Here is an 18,282-nt window from a genome sequence, read left to right on the forward strand (position 1 = left end):
AGCCTTTACAACAGGTATCTTACATTTCTGTTGTTCCTTAAAATGAATACATTCCTTTTCAAACGGACTGTACTTCTCTCCTGAAGCAGGAGGTCAGTCCTCCATCAGGTTTAGCATTGTTGCTGTTGGGGTAGTTCTTGAATGCTTCTGGTGTGTATTGGTGTTTCTAAAAGGCTGATTAAAAATGCAAAATTGGACATAGTACTATTACCTTCCCCATATCCCAGTAGCGTCCTTTATTGTCTTTTTCAGGTAGCTTCTCTTTGTAATGCTGTCTTTAAATAAGTGTCTATCTTCTGCTTTCCTTGATGTCTTTTTCTTTCCTTGTCCTCCATGATCATTCCTAAAGACAACCAGTCGGGGTCTTTAATGTGATGTCTGACAGTTGTTCAGTGTTACCCAGAGCGGGAAGAATCCATTTGCCTTACTACAAACTTGAACTCGTATGGAAAACTTACTAAGAGCTACGCAACCAGATACTGTGGGCAGCTTTGTGAGACTTTGGGGAGGATTCATTCATCAGCTGGAGTACAGTACTTTGGGGTCCTTGGGTTGAAAAGAAAAAGCTATACTGATGTGTTCATATTGATGTGGTCTTTCCTCCTTGTAACGTACTGTTCGTCCCTTTGTCCCAAGTCTTCAGGCAATTTTCCTCGAGCTCTGCTCACCGTTTCCATGTGTTTTGTCTCTTTGGTCTGCCTGTTGATGAAAGCTACCATCCAGTTAGTTAAACTGGTTTTTCATGTTATTTCCAAGACAACTTGGTTTGTATTTCAGCAGTGCTTTGTAGTTTTTCCACAGCAATTCTGAAGACTCTGAAGAGAGATGTAGCTTTCTTGTCTGAATCTGATAGAATAGGTACTTGAATTTGGCTAACCAAAATCATCTATTTCTTCCCTTCCCCTCTCACCCCCTAAAAAGAAAGAAAGAAAAAAAAGGAAAGGCTAGCTATGTCCCTATAGAAAGATTTATTTTCCATCAGGTAACACATAAACAGAAGAAAGGATGGGGTCAAGGAAAGCTCGTCCAAAGGTTCATAACTGGGTGCATTTGTAATGTTCCTTTTCTTCCTGGTTGATATTTCAGAGGGCCGCAGGGACTTCTAAAGGAACTGAAAATAGATTGATGCTCCTAGGAAAATCAGGAAGCCAAAGATCTAGGAAAAGCTGCTTTAGTTGCCTTTGAGGGCACATTTAGTAAAACAGGCAAATACCCCATAGAGCAATATATTTATATCCTCTAGAGCAATGGAGATGTGATCTGTGTGGATCCCAGTGTGTGCATGAGCTTCGTGTATGCAGGAACTTTGGGGTTGGTTTTATTTTTTTAATGCTGTCTGCTAGGCAGCACTGGTAGAAAATTCCCCTGAAAAAGATAATTTCATAAGAGACTCTTGTATCTTCAGAAGCCACTGTAACCAGTGGTCACTGTCAGCAGCTTGTCTTCCTCTTAACACGGAAGTTTTTGGTAAAAAGGATTTCTTTCTGGGGTAGCCATGAACATGTGCCAGCAAGCAGTTAACCTCTGAGTACTCCTATCCGTGCAGAGACAGCCATGGCAGAGGTATTCCTGATTCACTGCTGAATGCCTTTCTTCTGTGGTATGCCAGCAACAGCTTACATCCCACTTCAGTGCAAATAGCGGTCACTTGTGAAGCATAAGGTAATTTCTGTAAGAAACCTGCCAGTCTGGCATTTGTGGCATGGATGGGCAGCAGGTTTCAAAGTGGAAAGGAATTTGGGCTGGTTTCACCAGTGTCATCTGTTTAATACTGCCCCCTCCCTCTCCCCCCGACTTTGAAATAGAAACATTGTCCATTTTGATTAAAATAATGACTCTTAAACAGTTCTCTGCTCTGTATTTTTCAAGTGCTGGGCAATTGTATTGTTAACGAACAGCTTAGACGTTTAATATATTAGGAAACTGATACCGTAAAGAGAAACTGTTGGTCAAGTACCAAGAGTTGAATTTAAACGTTTATTATTAAAGAAAAATTATGAAGTCATGATTTAGTCTATGCACTTCGGTGTCATTTAGCCATTAAATGAAACCCAGCCTTAGTTGAAAGCATTAGTGCTGTGTATGATGACTCACTTTTGTTTTCTGTGGATTTGATTTTGGTCCTGAAAAACTTCTGTAGACAAAAAATGGCCCTTGGTCCCCATTTGAACACTTGTGCTTAGGTATAGGAGGGAAAGTGGCCTTTTGCTGAAAGCCTGTGGGGAATTTTCTAAAATAAACCACATCCCTTCCCCCAAACTTCTCTGCTTTTCAGTTAATGAAAGGTTGGACAGGTTAATAAATCAGCGCGTATCACATCCAGAACAAAGAGCCTGTCTGGCACTTCTTTTCAAAAGCATTTTTTGCTTAAATGTCACTTCATAAATGTCACCTTAATAATCTACATGCAAATGAGATTGATGTTCTATTACACTGTAAAAAAAAAAAAAAAAAAAAAAAAAAGAGTGGATGGGCACATTAAAATTTCAGATTTTGGATTGAAAGCGATAGCTTCCCAGGTTTGCTTTGCTGCCCACACAGGGTGGGTCGGGGAGCCAGCTGGTGCGTTAGCTCATGGAGTTCAGTAGTCTCAGCCTCAGCAGATGGGGCCTGAGAACAGAGTTCAGAGTTCCAGTGAATAAATAATTGCAGCTGTGGGGTTCTCTGGGGTGCCTTTCTGCAGTGGGCATGTGGGGATGGATGGAGGAGCTGGGGCAGTAGCACGGTGACAAATGGACAGATGACACCAAATGTGGTGGGAGTGTCGATCTGCTGGAGGGTAGGAAGGCTCTACAGAGGGACATGGACAGGCTGGATCGATGGGACGAGGCCAACTCTATGAGGTTCAACAAGGCCAAGTGCCAGGTCCTGCACTTGGGTCACAACCCCATGCAGCACTAGAGGCTTGGGGAAGAGTGGCCAGAAAGCTGCCCAGCAGAGAGGGATCTGGGGGTACTGGTCAACAGCTGGCTGAATATGAGCCAGCAGTGTGCCCAGGTGGCCAAGAAGGCCAATGGCATCCTGGCTTGTATCAGGAATAGTGTGGCCAGCAGGAGCAGGGAAGTGATCGTGCCCCTGTACTCGGCACTGGCGAGGCCTCACCTCGAATACAGTGTTCGGTTTTGGGTCCCTCACTACAAGAAAGATGTTGTGTTGCTGGAGCGTGTCCAGAGAAGAACAACAAAGCTGGTGAGGGGTCTGGAGCACAAGTCTGATGGGGAGCGGCTGAGGGAACTGGAGAAGAGGAGGCTGAGGGGAGACCTTATCGCCCTCTACAACTACCTGAAAGGAGGCTGTAGTGAGGTGGGTGTTGGTCTCTTCTTTGTGCTGGGGAAGTTTAGATAATAAATTAGGAAAAATTTCTTCACTGAAAGGGTTGTCAGGCACTGGGACAGGCTGCCCCGGCAAGTAGTCGAGTCCCCATCCCTGGAGGTATTTAAAAGCCGGGCAGATGTGGTGCTTAAGGACATGGTTCAGTGGTGGGATGGCAGTGTTAGGTTAATGGTTGGACTTGATGATCTTAAAGGTCTTTTCCAACCTAAACGATTCTGTGATTGTATGAAATATTTACATACAAAAATCTTCATGTTTTGCAGCCTGATCATTATTCATCTCAGCAGTAAAGCTGCTGTTTTCCACCACTGCCCACCCCTGGCAGGGGCAGGGGAAGATGCTGGTTTTATGTATAGGAAATGAAGACAGGTCAAACAGCTACCATGGAGCAGCTGCTCGGTGGCTTTTGAACCCCCAGTGCCACAGCGATGTGTCCAGCAGCAATGGTGTGCCGCTCCGGGGGTTCTTAGGCTGCCTGAACCCCCTGTGGGGCCTGGCTTTACTGGGTGGCTCTGGGATCTGCTGGACTTGGGCCAGTGAGAGCTCCGGGCACCCACCCTTGCGTGTTGCTGCTGCTGACTCCAGCAGCTCCTTTTTGGTGTCTGCAGCTCCCTGTGGGATGTGATGTGTTCCTTTGCGTCTTAACAGCGGTGAGGTGTGGCAGACGGTGAAATGAAGAGGAGATAGGAAAGCAGGCAGGCAGGAAGAGGAGTAATATACTGAAGAAAACAGGTTATTTACAAACTTCAGGCCCCTCTAAACAGGGAAGCAAAAAGCAGAGATGGGACAAACAGGTCTTTTACATTTCAGGAGAGGTTTTAGATTACATCTGCCTGTGTGTATTGAATGTAAAATAGGAAGGGATCCACCTCACATTTGGATGCAGCTATTTTTCCTGTTCAAGAAATCGGTAATGTTGCCAGAGTACCGATCTCACAAGACCTGCTGTGTTGAGAATGCCCTGGGAAGGGCTGCAGCGTGCCCGTGATGTTGGATGGCAGCCTTGCATATACTGGAGTTGTGGTCCATCTACCAGCGTCAAAGCTTTTCTAAGCAGACACAGGTACTGCCTTTTGGGTGAAAGGGCCTTTGGCAAAGAAGAATGGTAGAGAGGGAATGAAAAGAAGGAACAAATATAAAAGCGGGATAAAATCTTCAACAACCAGCTTTCCTGACTGAATGTCACAGTTGCCCCCTTGTCTCTGATTTTAAGTCATTAAAATAGATAGGATTTTTTTTTTCCCCTTAGCCTGTTCTCTGTGTTGCTGGTGGGGTAGCATTCATTAAATTTTTGCATAAAAAAAGAAAAGTACAAAAGGGTTCTCCAGAGCTTTTTACCCTAATGCCTCTGTGGCTCCTGGTCTGCCTTTTGTGGACAGTCCAGCTATCTACTTCTTAACTCCCAGTCACAACTGATACTGAAGCAGAGTGATTGCAAGTACCGTTAATAAAAATCCAAACACCACTACTGACAACAACTGCTCCTTTTGACTAGAAGAGCTTGTGTAAAGAGAGACATTAGTCTATAACTGAAGATGAGGTCTTTGAAGGTCTTCTAATTTCCCCAAACCCTTTGAATCCTAGTGAAGATGCAAATTTGCATTTGGATGGAGAAAGAAAAATGCAGATCTTTCTTCATGTTACGATTTGTTGGTGTTTTATGCAAGACTCCCTTTTTCTTCGGCCCTCCCCTTCGAAATGGGTCAATACCGGTCACAATGGTAACACAAGGAAACGCAAGTCTGCTCACAGTAGTGGTGAGTCCGAATGACGAATGACGCTGCTAGAGAAAGCATTCTGGCACACGCTCTGCGTCAATGTGTTCCTCCTTACTTGTTAGTGTCCATTACCAGATTTACTAGAAGTACAGTTCCCTTCCAAACATTATTAATAAAGAACTCTAGCACTTTTCCAAAGGGATATCAGCTAACCTTTTAAGATTTCTTATGATAAATTATTTAGAACTGAAATCTTTCTTCTGCAGATGGTAGCAAGGTCTCTTGTGCAACCTTGATGGAGGTCTTATTTATGAATGACTTTAAACTTGTTATCAACAACACAGCATACAATGTGTCACCTCCTGTAAAAGGTAAGAGCGATGCTTAATAACTCTGATTATCTCACTTCATCTAGTGAAAGGCATGGGAAGTTTCAGGAAACTGGAACCTGTCTGGAGAAAGGAATTTTCTTTTCAGATAAGCTGAGTAGTGAGCATGCTACTGAAACGGAAGATATCAAATCCTTGGTTCACAGACTGTTTGTGGCTCTACATTTAGAAGATCATCAGATCAGGAAAGAGAGAGAATTGCTACAGAAGCTGGACCATCTGAAAGAAGAGCTGCTGCCTCTTGAACAGGTTAGAAAGCAGGGTTCCTTTTTTAAAAAAAAAAACTCAAAAGCATTTCCTTTCATCAAGAGAAAGTCCTGTGATAGAAAAAAGTCAGCATGAATGGCTAGGGTGTGTCTGTTTTGTGTGTTACGCAAATGAGGGTCAATTCAAATATAATTCAAATTATTTTCAATTCAGTCCTTTCCTCTCCTGTTATGCATATGCCCTGGGTAGAAACCACAACAGCTGGAGAAAGCTGTCATGAACAAGCCTCAGCATGGCTAGTATTGGGATTGAAAGTCCTCTTAGTCACATGTTACTCTAGGACTTCTGAATACCTGTTACAGAAGAAACAATAGCGAGGTAGGAATCACCTGTGGCTTAGGCTAGGGTTTTCTATATCACCAAGGCAGCAAGGCAAATTGTTTGGACTAGTGGTTGCCATAATCCAAGAAGGGAAGGTGTGAACGTTGATCTAGGGCAGGCTAAGCTAACCCAGCTTGAGGGGAGGAAGCCAGGAAGATAGTGACAAAGTGGACAAACTTGTCCTTGGCTTCAGACCTGCTTTGTGAGGACCAGCCTCAGCGTTAACCAGAGCTGCCTTGAATGGTATATGGAAATCCAGTAGACATAAATCCCTAGTGGTGGCAAGGGGAGACTAAAAGCAGCATTTCTTGGTGCACAACAGCCAGGAGATCTGAATACCCTTGGATTTCAGTCCTTTTCTTTCTTGGCAGGGTTAAGGCAGTAAGAGGAGTAAGTACAAGATCCTGAAAAAGGATCTGGCCCAGCAGGAGAAAACATGATTGAGGAGCCGCTCACCACTTGTACTCGTGTTTGGTTTTCCTTAGATGAAAGCCAGAATCATGGACAGTGCAGATGCAAAGACCTCCAAGCTCCTATGGGTTGGCTTAGCTCTGATGTCAACACAAGGGGGAGCGCTGGCATGGCTGACGTGGTGGGTCTATTCCTGGGACATCATGGAGCCAGTGACGTATTTCATCACTTATGGGAGTGCCATGGCCTTCTATGCCTACTTTGTTCTTACTAAACAGGTAAGTCCTCGTTTTGTAAATGTCTGAGTATAGTGAAGGAGGAAAACGGACTCTGAAAATCACAGTGTTTGGGCTCTGATGACAATATAATTCAGTAAGTAGCCTTGCCATCACATAGGGACTTGTTTGATCCTTAACGGCGCTGGATACGAACATTATGTTATGCGAAGTCCAGCCAGGTACTGTTACACGTGAACTGCAGAGCAGCTGCTGAGCAGGATTATTGCCTCTAAGATTTCATAACTAGGGAATGAAAAGCGATGAAAGAAGTCTCTCACTTCAAATTTTTGTAGATCACTTTGAATAGTAAAGGGCACCTTGCTCATTGTTGTAAAGGGACAGCAACTAGAAGTGCTGTGCCAGTTTGTGAACACTGCCTTACAGCAGGCCAGGGAGCAAATCACTGAACGGTAGCTTTTAGTTGCTGGAGTTTACATATAAATGGTGCAGACGGTTTGGAAATCTGGCAGTTGCGTTATTGCAACATACCTAGTCCAGTGCCTGGAAAAATTTTATTGCTTTGTTTGTCATAATCTGACTGCTTTTCCTTGACTTTGAATGAATGGAGGTAAATCTAGGACAGCTGAAGTGGGGCATGAAACAGGCTTTGGTTAGAAGAAAAACATTTGCTGAGTAACAAAAAATACAGATCTTAACCGAGCTGCACAACACAGAGCTGTCCTGAAATCCTGTAAGGCTTGGAGGAATGTTTCTTTTTCCTGTTTTTCTCTCTGTACTTTATTCCCAAAGTGGATGTCTGGATGTCGACCTTTGTGATGCAAAACTCTTTTTGTTCCGGAGGTATGAGGAAGAGTAGCCAACACTCCCTTCCCTAATACCACTGGATCTATAGACCTCCTGAGAGGTTGGTCCCTTTAGTGAAAAGGGGAGACGTGTCTGGTTTTATGAACAGCCGGCTCTGAATTTCACTCCTTCCACTGGTTTTTAAGAAGGGCTAAGGCATTCCTACTTTGGGTGTATGAGTAGATGGAGAGATTACTGCTTGGCTTTTTCGAACAGCTGCTGGCACCATTGCTTAATGGTAGTTGAACTTTGCCTCCTTGGAAGTAGTGTCCATTGACTCAGGCGGCTCTAGTCACAAAGATCACGCTAGGTCTTTATTGTGACTGAAAATTCCTTCAGATGCGATAGAAATGATTCCTACGGTGTGTCTGAAGGGCCCTTATGACCTGTAAGGGTGTAACTTCATACGTAGCCTCTTAACAGAACATGTGTGTGTGGTGAACTAGATAAACCTCCCTGAAACAGGCTGAATTTCTATTGGAAACCCAATGGTGCAGATAATCTGACCTCTACCCGGTTTTCTTGCTAACCCCAAATACATGCCTTGCTTTCTTCCCCAGGACTACATTTACCCTGATGCTAAAGACAGGCAGTTCCTCCACTACTTCTATCGGAAATCCAAAAAGCAGCATTTTAATGTGGAACGATACAACAAGCTCAAAGAAGACCTAGCAGAGGTATTTAAATACAGCCCTTAACTAATGAGGTAACCTCTGGGTTGAGACTTTTCCAGTCAACTCCCAGCTGACAGAAAATTGACCTCAAGGTTTGTTATTTACATGCAGAACAGTGTATTTTGTGTCAGCCAGTTTGGGCTGGTTAAATAACCATACAGTGTTTGCCACTGATGTATAAACTACGTTGGTAAGTCACCAGAAAGGGAGACCTTCGTGAATTTAATTTAAAACGAGTCAGTCAGTTTATCAGCCCTACACATCCTTTTTTCGCATACTCGAATATGTTACATTTTCGGCCATTTTAATAGAATAGCTGTGTTGCTTTCGGAGACGGTATGTTTGCTGCACTGCCATGATAACGCAGACATCTCCCCTCCTTGGAAGGAAACTGTCTTGCAGAGTGCAGCATTGGACAAAATCCTGTTCTTGAGGCAGAAGGTTTAGGATTCCCTGTAAAAGGTGGTGGCATCTGTGCCTGGGAGAAACTTTGTAATCTCCATGAAAAAATGCAGCAGATCCCACTCCTCAATTCTTACTCCCCCATTCCACCTCCCCAGCCCCGTGTTCAACATCTCATAAAAGAAAATTGAAACTACTCCTAATTTTAGTTCAAGACCTACCATTTCATGAGCCACATTGGGCATAAGGCTAGAGTTTGATGCTTTTTCGGTAGCCTTTGAGTATTAATTTCGGGAAAATAATACTTTGGGGGGGAGGGGGTAGGTGGGTGGACAGGCAGGGCACATGCTTCTCAGTGGAGAGTGGCTGGATGACCCAAGCAGGTGGGTGAACGTTCAGCGTCCTCCGTTTGAGGAGTTTGGTGTCCTCAATGCCTTCTGAGAAAGGAAGGATACCGGATGTGCGACAGAGGAGGAGAAAGCAGAGGGCTGCAAGAGGATGAATTCTCGCTCTTTCTTGCCCTGGCAGGCAGAAGAATCCCTGAGGCGCCTGCGCCAGCCTCTGCACCTGAGGCTTCCAATCCAGGAGATCAGTGACAAGGACTGACGCTGGGTTTGTATATACTACAGTTGCCTTCTCAGAGCTGATGCAAACATTTAGTTACTCCGCAGAAACTGGGTATTTTTGACCACTATAGTTTTGAAAGTTGCAATAAATATCTATAAAAATGATTTGGTCACTTGATGGTTTGGTTGGTTTGGGGTTTTTTTAAATACTATAAAGAAGCTGCTGAAGCAGTTTTCCAAGGTATTTGTCAAATCTCTATTAGTAAAATGGAGGTGTTCTGCCTGCTCGTAAAATGTCAGGGTTGTTTTATAGAACAAGGGCTGTCTTTTTAGGACTATTTACTATAGCACAGCAGTAGCACACAGAATCATTTTCTGCACTGAGTATTACAGACCTTTTTTCCTGAAATTACTGTTGTCCTTTCCCTAGCTCTGTGCTTTGACTCTGATAAAACACCACTGGTGGAGGTTAGACTTGCATTACAAGTAAGCTTTTTTAGTAAATGTTGCTGGGAAAGTGAGATACATCAAACTCATTCACTACAACATCATTTATGTTTCACTATTGCATTTTATTGTAAGAATTTATCAAGACATTCAAATTTATACATTCATGATTTATACAAAAGTTAAAAGTAGCCATCGTAAGATTTAACATCTGTGACTCGTAACATAGTATATGAAAACATTTAACTAAAGCAGAGCCAGTAAATTAATTCTTTTATACCCAGGAAAGGGGATTAAGACACTTTTCTCAGCTTGAGTTCTCCACTGTCCCCAGAGTTAAGCGCACATACCATACCAATAATGTAAAAAAAAAAAATAAAAGAAATACTTGCTTCTAGTAAGTATCATTGAAATCACTGATGCTGCAGTAGTAACAATCCTATGGTGAAACATCCTGGGGTGACAAACGCACCAGCACCTTTACGTACACCATGACAGTGTATGGCTGATCGCCTCCGGGGCCAAGGGGAAGACGAGGCTGATCCAACACCAGGGCCTGAAGTATGAAGGTTTGCATGTGCTGTACTTGGCAGAGCTGCCTCGAGGTGTCCAGCAGCTGTACGTGAGCCTGCAACCTTGAAATGGTTTGCTTTAGCTTTGGAGACGCGCGCGAGGCGAGCTCACCCAAAGTCACGCTAAGCAAGCTGTACGCAGTCTCGGTGCACTACTGCTTGCTTTTTTCCTGAGGATGCAGAGCACCAGCAAGCCTTCACTGTGCCCTGAACGTACATGATGTGCAAGCAAAAAGAAGCCCTTTATCTATATTAATGCTACAATTGCACTTAAGGAATTAAGTTCCTTTTTAGTGTTGAAAGAAAATTAAAAGATGTCTAAAAAGTAGAAATCCACAAGAATTGGAAGGTCAATATCACTGTCCACAGATTGAAAAAGATGCCCTACAAACATATTCCCTGTAAACTATGCCCTTGGAGCAAGAAAGGCTAATATAATGCAACATTTTAAATGTTTTGGAAACAGTAAAATGTGCCATGGTTCGATGGCAAGCAAGCAAAAAACTTTGAAGGAAAAAAAGCAATGTAGAGTACCAATTTCAATAAAATCTGAGCACCTCTTAATAGCTTTGCACCAGTCAGCTTTTCCCAAATTCCCTGAGCTGAAGAGAGCTGTAACACCAGCTTTAAGATTGCTTTAAGATTTTAGAAACTATTATGTATGCAAACTCTAACATATGATCCCAGTGCTTTTGCAAACATTCTCGTACAGTATTAGTCTCCTGAGCTAAGACAGTGTGTTTTTCACTTCTATAGTGAGTATTATTTAATGGTTGTCATTGTTAAATAACAATCTACTTAGATTTTGGATGAAAATACAGTTTTTTAGTTAACATTGAGGCAAAACAGGGAATCTGTTTTTTTCCTATAGCATTAATGTTTCTGCATATATCCACTTTGCGATAAGATACTTTCCTGTTAACGACAGTAAGAAGTTCTGTGAACTCCAAGGACGAGCCATGCTTCCTAAGCGCCTCGCACAGATCTTGAATGTACCAGGAGCCGTTCACAGTTTCACGATGAGAAAAATAACCTATTGTAGAACAGGGCCATAACATTATGTCTAAATGCAAGTAGTGATGCCACTTCAAATATTCATGAGTTACTGCTTGCTAGCTGCATCTGTAAGGGATTACTAATGGGTGTAAATCTTACTTCACCAATTACGTAATTTCACTGGGAATTGTAGGTGGGAAATGGCTTTGAGATCAACCGTAGTGCTCAGCCGAGAGAGGTGTGGTTCAGGGACTGGTACCTTACAGGATTGTCTCTGCACGTTACAAGAGAGCAGATGGGACAGAGGACAAGATACAGGGAGGATGGGAGAGGACAGCCACATAGAGCAAGGAAATTTGTAAGCCACCAGAATTCCACAATCCTGGAAAAGAGGGGAATTCTTGCTGTCAGTAGACAACTCAGCAGCAAGATTATGATGAGAATGTTGCTGCTTGGCAAATTAACTGCGACCTCGATGCTTTATTTTCACTTTTTCCTTAACATGTGAGCCTCTTTCCCAGATGAGAGCCACTTACCAGACATGCAAAACAGGTGACCTGGAACCATAGTCATCATTTTGACTGCAAAATGAAGAAGTGCTCAAGCCTGTTACAGTGAAGTATCAGACATCAGGTGTAAAATACTAGAACTCACCTTGCGCCACAGAGTAGCACATGATAAAGTCTGCACCAGCAGGTAGGGTGTAGACACCAGCTGCATCCACTTCAGTCTCATTGACAATGGATTCATTGCTACCATCTATTGAATCCTGAGCAATAACTGGATCGTCATGTTTATCGCCTCGACACGCCTGTTGGTGAGAAGTGCTGTTACGCTTTCACCTCTGCCAGGCTTACCTGTGTTAACACGGTACTTCTGACACTAACCAGAGGGGACTTCTTTTCAGTTAGGTATTCCCATGAGTCTGGATTAATAAAGACCCATTTACTTCTCTATCATTTAAAATATTGGCAATGAAGTCCAGTGAAAGCTCCGAGATCATCACAGAATTGCTGAGAGTGGAAGGGACCTCTTGAGATCACCTAGTCCAACCCCCCTGGCTCACGCAGGGTTAGCTACAGCAGGTTGTCCAGGACTGTGTCCAGTCAGCTTTCAAATATCTTCATAGATGGAGACCCCACAACCTCTCTGTTGGTTTTTTTTTTAACCTTACAGTAAAAAAGTGTTTTCCTGTGTTTAGATGGAATTTCATGTGTTCTAATTTGTGCCAGTCGCCTCTCGTCCTGTCACTGGGGACCACTGAGAAGAGCCTGGCTCCCTCTTCCTTATTCCCCGCTGCCCCACATTGTTTACAACATTAATAAGATTCCCCCGAGCCATCTCCTCCAAGCTGAAACGTCCCAGCTCGCTCAGCCTCTCCTCATCTGAGCGATGCCCCAGTCCCTTAGTCATCTTTGTGGCCCTTTGCAGGACTTACTCCAGTAAGTCCGCATCTTTCTTGCACTGGGGAACCCAGTACTGGACACAGTACTTCAGATGCAGCCTCACCGGTGCTGAGTAGAGAGGAAGAATCACCTCCCTTGGACCTGTTGGCAAGGCAGTGTTGGATAAATGCTCTGAAGCACAGCCATCGTTACACGCTGTCACGCTTCTGCTCTTAGTTCAGTCTCAAATGTGTTAGTTGAGGGAGGGGTTTTTTGTGAGAAGCCAGTAAGCGAGCCCAGTATTGTCAGTACTGCAGAAAGGCTATATGTGGAGGATAAGAAGGTAAGACCACACTCAAAACATACAAAAGTAGGTTAAGAACTATCACTAAAGAGAGAAACATGAAAATGTTCTTTCATTTACAGTGATGAAGTTCCATCCTTGCTCTTCCCTCTGATTTCCAAAGGTAAATGCTACGCCGATTGTGCTGTAAAAGAACTCAGTTGATGAACTGAACTAAGTTAATTTGCTTTTTGATTAGTATATATTATACATGTTTCCAACTATTACTTAAAACTAAATTATGTAAATGTTTTTCCATCTTTGGCACCTGATTTAAAAAAAAAAAAAGAAAGCTTAATGAGTCCTAATGAAAGATCCATTAACAATGTGCTGATTCTGGCAGTGGCCTTGTGCCTAAGGAATCCTTCATTTGAAAAAAAGGTAATTCTTAGAATTACTCTATGAGCTACTACAATTACAGTCTGCTGAAGGACAGGTTCTCATTTGAGTTTGCTAATTGTAATCTGGATAAAGATGGGATAAAGCCCTGTGTAACCTAGTTTGACCCCATAACTGACTCTGCTTTGAACAGGAGGCCAGACCAGAGACCTCCTGAGGTCCCTTCCAACTTACGTTATCTTGTGAACCAAGGAGTGAAATAGGTGATTATAGATGGGCTTTATTTGACAGTTGATCACAAGCACTACTTCTGAGACAATAAAACCTTAGACTGATTCTTAAATTCTATAGAGTTGCCAAGTATTGGTCATGGACAGAAAAGAAACAAAACAAAATAATAAATAAAACCAGAAAAAATATTACCACCAAAACCAACCAAACTACCCCTCCCAAGTTAGAATCATCATATTAACACTTGTGTACATACAGGTTTTTTTTTAAAAAGAGAAGAATCTTTGTCTTAAATGCCTTTAAGGAACAGTTTTCCACACCTTCTTCCCTAAAGATGCAAAAACTTTCCCTTGTGGAAGGACTGTATCAGGAAAACTGTATTACAGGAAGACATAGGTCAGTGTTAACTCCACTGAATTCAGAAACAGACACCTTACCTGAATGATAAATATCTTTGGCTTTCCTACCAGACTCTGGCACTTGTCTCCTCTGAACATGTCTGTGATTGTGTCAATCTTGATTTGGGCATCATATGCATAAACGTGATCATTCTCACCATGACTCAGGAACACACAAACAAAGCAGTCAGCATTGCTGTGGTCATCCTTAGAGGCTGAAATAGTCAAGCAGGGTTTAGATGACTAAACCGTGATCTTCAGGTTTAAAAAACATTGTACATTTGTATCATACAAACTGATCTCCGATCAGTCCTTTTTCAAATGAACCCTATTTGTAGATATGTTACTAACTTCTCCCAGCTGCAGGTACTTACTTTCAGCTCTTAGCAATTTCATTCTCTTCACATAAGCTTCGCTTACATTGCAATATAGTAATCTGAAGTCTAACCCTTAAGTCCTTCTAATGTTAAACAACTCCCTTGTGCACAAAAATTATTCTAAGTGAGATGAACAGAGAGAATAGAAAAAAACATATCTGGAAATTCTGCTACTAATAGTTAAACATAACCAATAAATAGTCTCCTACCTTCATAAATTTTCTGCAGCACATCTTCTGCTTTCAGATCATCAAAATGTCTGACTTCAAATCCAAGGTCTGTCAAACTATTGTTAAAACACATCAGTATCAGTAAAAATCTTGCTCAAATTATCTGTCAGTTGCTACCAACACAGTTGCTTTCCTAGTGAGAGAATGAATATTCATGTTTATGCATTGTTTAGGAAAAAAATACTACTAAACTTGATTTTGAACTCAAACCTCTGCAAGTGCAGGAATATTACCTAAAGTTACCTGAAAGAGTTTATCCTAAGAGAGATCTGGACACAGCGGACATAGGACTTGTGCCACCAGTTTCTGTGACTCAAAGGACTGTGCCTTGATGCTTTTCTATTATGGCTTTCTTTGCCAAGGTTGCATAGGTGCTCATGTCTCAGAATATTTTGTTCTATATTTAAACATAAGATATAGGTAACTGCTTATTTGACCATGATTTCTGAAGTTTAGCTTTTTAAGCTTGAGTAGAGGAACCAGATTTCTTACCTGATTTTCAGATTGTTTCTGTCTGCAAGAGTCCCACGTCTGTCTGGCAGCCTCAAATGCCAAAAAAAGTGCTCGTGATTGAAGATTAATGCAACTCCTCTTCTCTGATGGTTCATTTTGTATTGTGCTGCAGGATCAAGTGTTTGTCTGTTGCCAGAGACAGAAAACATTCTTGATAAATGAGTTAATGGCTAATTGAATTCCCTTCATGTATCCCTGCTAGCTGAGATTTTTTAATTGGCTAGAGACCTTGAGAATCCAATTTCAGAAGACAAGACCTCAAAATGTGTGTTTTAGGGAGAGCCTAAACCGCTAGGTCTTCCTGAAAAGCCTGGGCACGTTAAGCAAAGCTATCCATAAACTATTTCTGCTTCTCCACTCTATTATAAGCAGCCCCTTACTAAAACATCGTTTTGTAACATCTGCATAAGAATTCAAACAGGGAACAGGAATTCTGGATGACTGTTCAAAGTCTGGGGGGTTCTACACTGTTGGCTGGATAACCAATAAGAAAAGTGGGGTGCTTTATCGCAGTCTCCCCAATTTCAGTACTTAACATGATAAAATGCAAAGATGATAAACTTTAGACCTGTAATTATGAATGATATTTCACCTGTACCAGTACCAGAATTTATTCAGATTTTGGCAATTTATCTTCCTTAGGATCTGGCTAGACATAGGGCTAGTAGGGATTTTGGACAGTTAGGTCCCTGGATCCTGTGAATGACCATGAAAGGACGGTTCCCTAAACAAAGGAAGGTAGTTTACCTTCTCCAGGGCTAGATGATGTTGTAAGGTGGAATAGGAAAAATTCATGGAATCACTATCCCGTGGTCCCTTTACGCTCCTTCTAGAGGAATATATTCCAGTGCAACACTCTTGTCACTTAGTCCACCCAACTGTTCCTTAGATTTTGACGGTGTTTTTGCCACGGTCACTGCATACTGCCTAACGTGAAAGGAATCCACTCCTAACAGTCCCTTCTGCATGCCTTCATGATAAGAAGGGTGGTTCTACATCTGGTGTAGCTAAAACTCATGTTCTGTAAGTAGGTGGAGTCGAGTTGAATAATCCAGTCACATTCTTAACAAAAATCAGAAAACCCTGCACTGAGCGCAAGGCCATGGGCCATCTCTGCCACTGCCATCAGAACTTTACCTTATATCAAGTGCATCTACTTCTGTGATATTCTGATTTCCATCTGTTAGAGAGATCAAAAAGTTATTTAGCCACTAAATCATTCATTAAAAAGAAACAAGTTGAACTTGTGCATCAAGCCTTAAAGTTTAGCTGTTAAAGTAAACCAAAAGCTCATTCACACATCAGGTAAGTAGGCATGCGGTTAAACAGCTTCATTAGCATTTGGCTGTACCCACAGCTTTTGGAGGCTATTCTGACTCCCAACAATCTGAATTTTAGGTGGTCAAGACATACATAATTTCTATTTGTCTGTGTATCGGTATCTATATAGACATATTCAGAGCTCATGATTTTATATAACTAACTGGCTGTATTTATTTAAACAGAGTACCTCAGTGGTTATGATTTTACATAATCTAAAAATACACTGGTGTTTCTTTTATTTCAGCAATGCTGCTAATGCAAAGCTGAGCATTCTCTTTGAGGCTGGATGCAGTATACGAGCCATAGCAGGTAGTGTAACAGTATGCATACTGAGAAGATGCAAGATTTACACCTTTTCTTCTGCTAAACTATATAGACATAAGTATCTCCAGCCACAGAACACACATAAAGGTAACATTGTGGGACCAACAGGGAACATGCACATCTTGGGAGTGTGCAGAACTAAGGACGCACAGATGGTTAGGCCAAAATACTTATTCCTTTTGCTTAAACATCTCAATGGGCTATAAAAATCACAGCTTCTCCTACTACTACTGGTGGAGACTACCACATTATGAAAACTATGTGCTATACTGTACCTGCGGTGGTTAATGTAGGTCTGCTATCCAACTGGACACGGCCTGCAGCTAGAAGAGAAGACAGGTCATGTATACACATATTTTACAAACTACTTTGTATATATGATACTACCTTTTCACATCAGATTAAAGCCTTTTGCAAAACAAACATAGCTATGTATCGACAGAGGAGAAAAGTTCATAAAGACATTAGAATAACTTGCAGAAACCTAGAATTGGCTTTAGAAGCTTTATGTTGAACACTGTAGCACAGGAGGGGGTAGCTCAAAGGAAGTCAAGTGCTTCTATGTGTTACAACCTCCTGCTGGCAACAGCAATCATGCTTTCAGGTGTTGGGTCTTACAATTAGCACTAATAACATGAGTGCACAAAAAAAGCTATTTCAGTTCTCTTGAAACTTAACATATAGGTCAGACTAATGACAGAAGTGCTGAAAAATGAGTGTAGATAGAACATAGCAACAATACCTGTGGCTCTGTTGATAATACAGAGCCAGAGATTTTCAAGAGTGCATCTGTTTAAGTTTACACTGTATTTTTGCTTGTGTATCTGAGATCTGGCTGATGCTTTTGCCTCAACTTAAGGAGGAGAGGGGGTAATCCACCCCCCGCCAAAAAAAATCAACAGACCATAAAAATGTTAGTCTCATCCAACTTTTAGACAGAAAATGGTGTCATGTAGACACAGGAAGAACAGAATTGCTGGGCCCAAGGAAACTCAGGAAGATGGTTGTCCTGTTCTTTTTAATCCTGTTTAGTCAGTTCCCAGTTTTTAGCTTTTCATTGCCACTATGATATTGCAGCTTCTACTCAAGTAAACACTACTTATTATTATTTATGAAGAGCTTTCTGTTTGTCTTACCTAGGCTTGTTCTAAAAACTGATTGCTCTCAATGGGACTACTTGTCTTAAATCTCGTGAAAACGGATTATTTCAAAGGAATCAAAGATCAGGTATGCACTGGATTACACTGGGATCTGACAGCATGTTTTCCCCGATACATTTAAATCTCAGTAGGTCTATCGTTTGGGCCAAAGGACATGGCATTTAGAAAATACCGGTAACCAAATGGCACACACACACACAAAAAAAATGTATGCCTAATGGCATCTTCGGTAACCAGACCCACATTTTTGCTGCTCCTCTCTTCGCTTGTCCTCCTGTTACACATCACCGTTCTTCCTGGGCACCTGAACCCCAGCTACCCAGTGTGTCCTCCCCTCTGTTTATAATGCTAGCTCCTGTTCTCCTCTGTTGACAAAGCAACCCCGTTTCCCCGCTCTCTCCTCTCCCCCAGCCGCCGCCGCCCTGCCAGGCCGCCCCGGGGCGGCGGGGGCCGGGCTCCCCTTTGTTTAAATCCCCCCGTC

The 18,282-nt window shown here is 42.3% G+C and overlaps 2 protein-coding genes across 5 annotated transcripts in view; one reads left to right on the plus strand and one right to left on the minus strand.

Annotated features, from left to right (window-relative positions):
• MCUB (mitochondrial calcium uniporter dominant negative subunit beta) overlaps positions 1-9,280 on the plus strand; it is a 33,325-nt gene extending 24,045 nt beyond the window's left edge. Inside the window, exons 5-10 of the mRNA XM_035888892.1 lie at positions 3-14; positions 5,318-5,422; positions 5,529-5,689; positions 6,514-6,717; positions 8,082-8,198; positions 9,126-9,280. Of these exons, the coding sequence (XP_035744785.1) occupies positions 3-14; positions 5,318-5,422; positions 5,529-5,689; positions 6,514-6,717; positions 8,082-8,198; positions 9,126-9,203 (677 nt within the window). The 3' untranslated portion in view covers positions 9,204-9,280. The remainder of the gene's footprint in view (positions 1-2; positions 15-5,317; positions 5,423-5,528; positions 5,690-6,513; positions 6,718-8,081; positions 8,199-9,125) is intronic.
• A 499-nt stretch (positions 9,281-9,779) lies between these two features.
• On the minus strand, positions 9,780-17,748 carry CASP6 (caspase 6). 4 transcript variants are annotated; one of them, XM_035888909.1, is made up of 8 exons: positions 16,917-17,748; positions 16,132-16,174; positions 14,974-15,120; positions 14,461-14,537; positions 13,914-14,089; positions 12,988-13,051; positions 12,617-12,725; positions 11,847-11,989 (listed from the first exon to the last, which is right to left on the minus strand). In XM_035888909.1, the coding sequence occupies exons 1-8, from the start codon at positions 16,993-16,995 to the stop codon at positions 11,938-11,940; spliced, it is 747 nt and encodes a 248-aa protein (XP_035744802.1). In that variant the 5' UTR covers positions 16,996-17,748; the 3' UTR covers positions 11,847-11,937. The 4 variants fall into 4 exon arrangements, with proteins under 4 accessions (XP_035744803.1, XP_035744804.1, XP_009647487.2 ...); XM_009649192.2 differs by lacking the exons at positions 12,617-12,725; positions 12,988-13,051 and adding an exon at positions 9,781-11,215 and having other exon boundaries at positions 11,833-11,989; positions 16,917-17,373; XM_035888910.1 differs by lacking the exons at positions 12,617-12,725; positions 12,988-13,051; positions 14,974-15,120; positions 16,132-16,174; positions 16,917-17,748 and adding exons at positions 9,780-11,215; positions 14,725-14,855 and having other exon boundaries at positions 11,833-11,989; positions 14,461-14,614.
• Between the last annotated feature and the right edge of the window lie 534 nt (positions 17,749-18,282).

This window comes from Egretta garzetta, unplaced genomic scaffold, assembly GCF_000687185.1.
Source record: "Egretta garzetta isolate BGI_Z169 unplaced genomic scaffold, ASM68718v1 scaffold41, whole genome shotgun sequence".
In the NCBI taxonomy this organism is placed as follows: domain Eukaryota; kingdom Metazoa; phylum Chordata; class Aves; order Pelecaniformes; family Ardeidae; genus Egretta; species Egretta garzetta.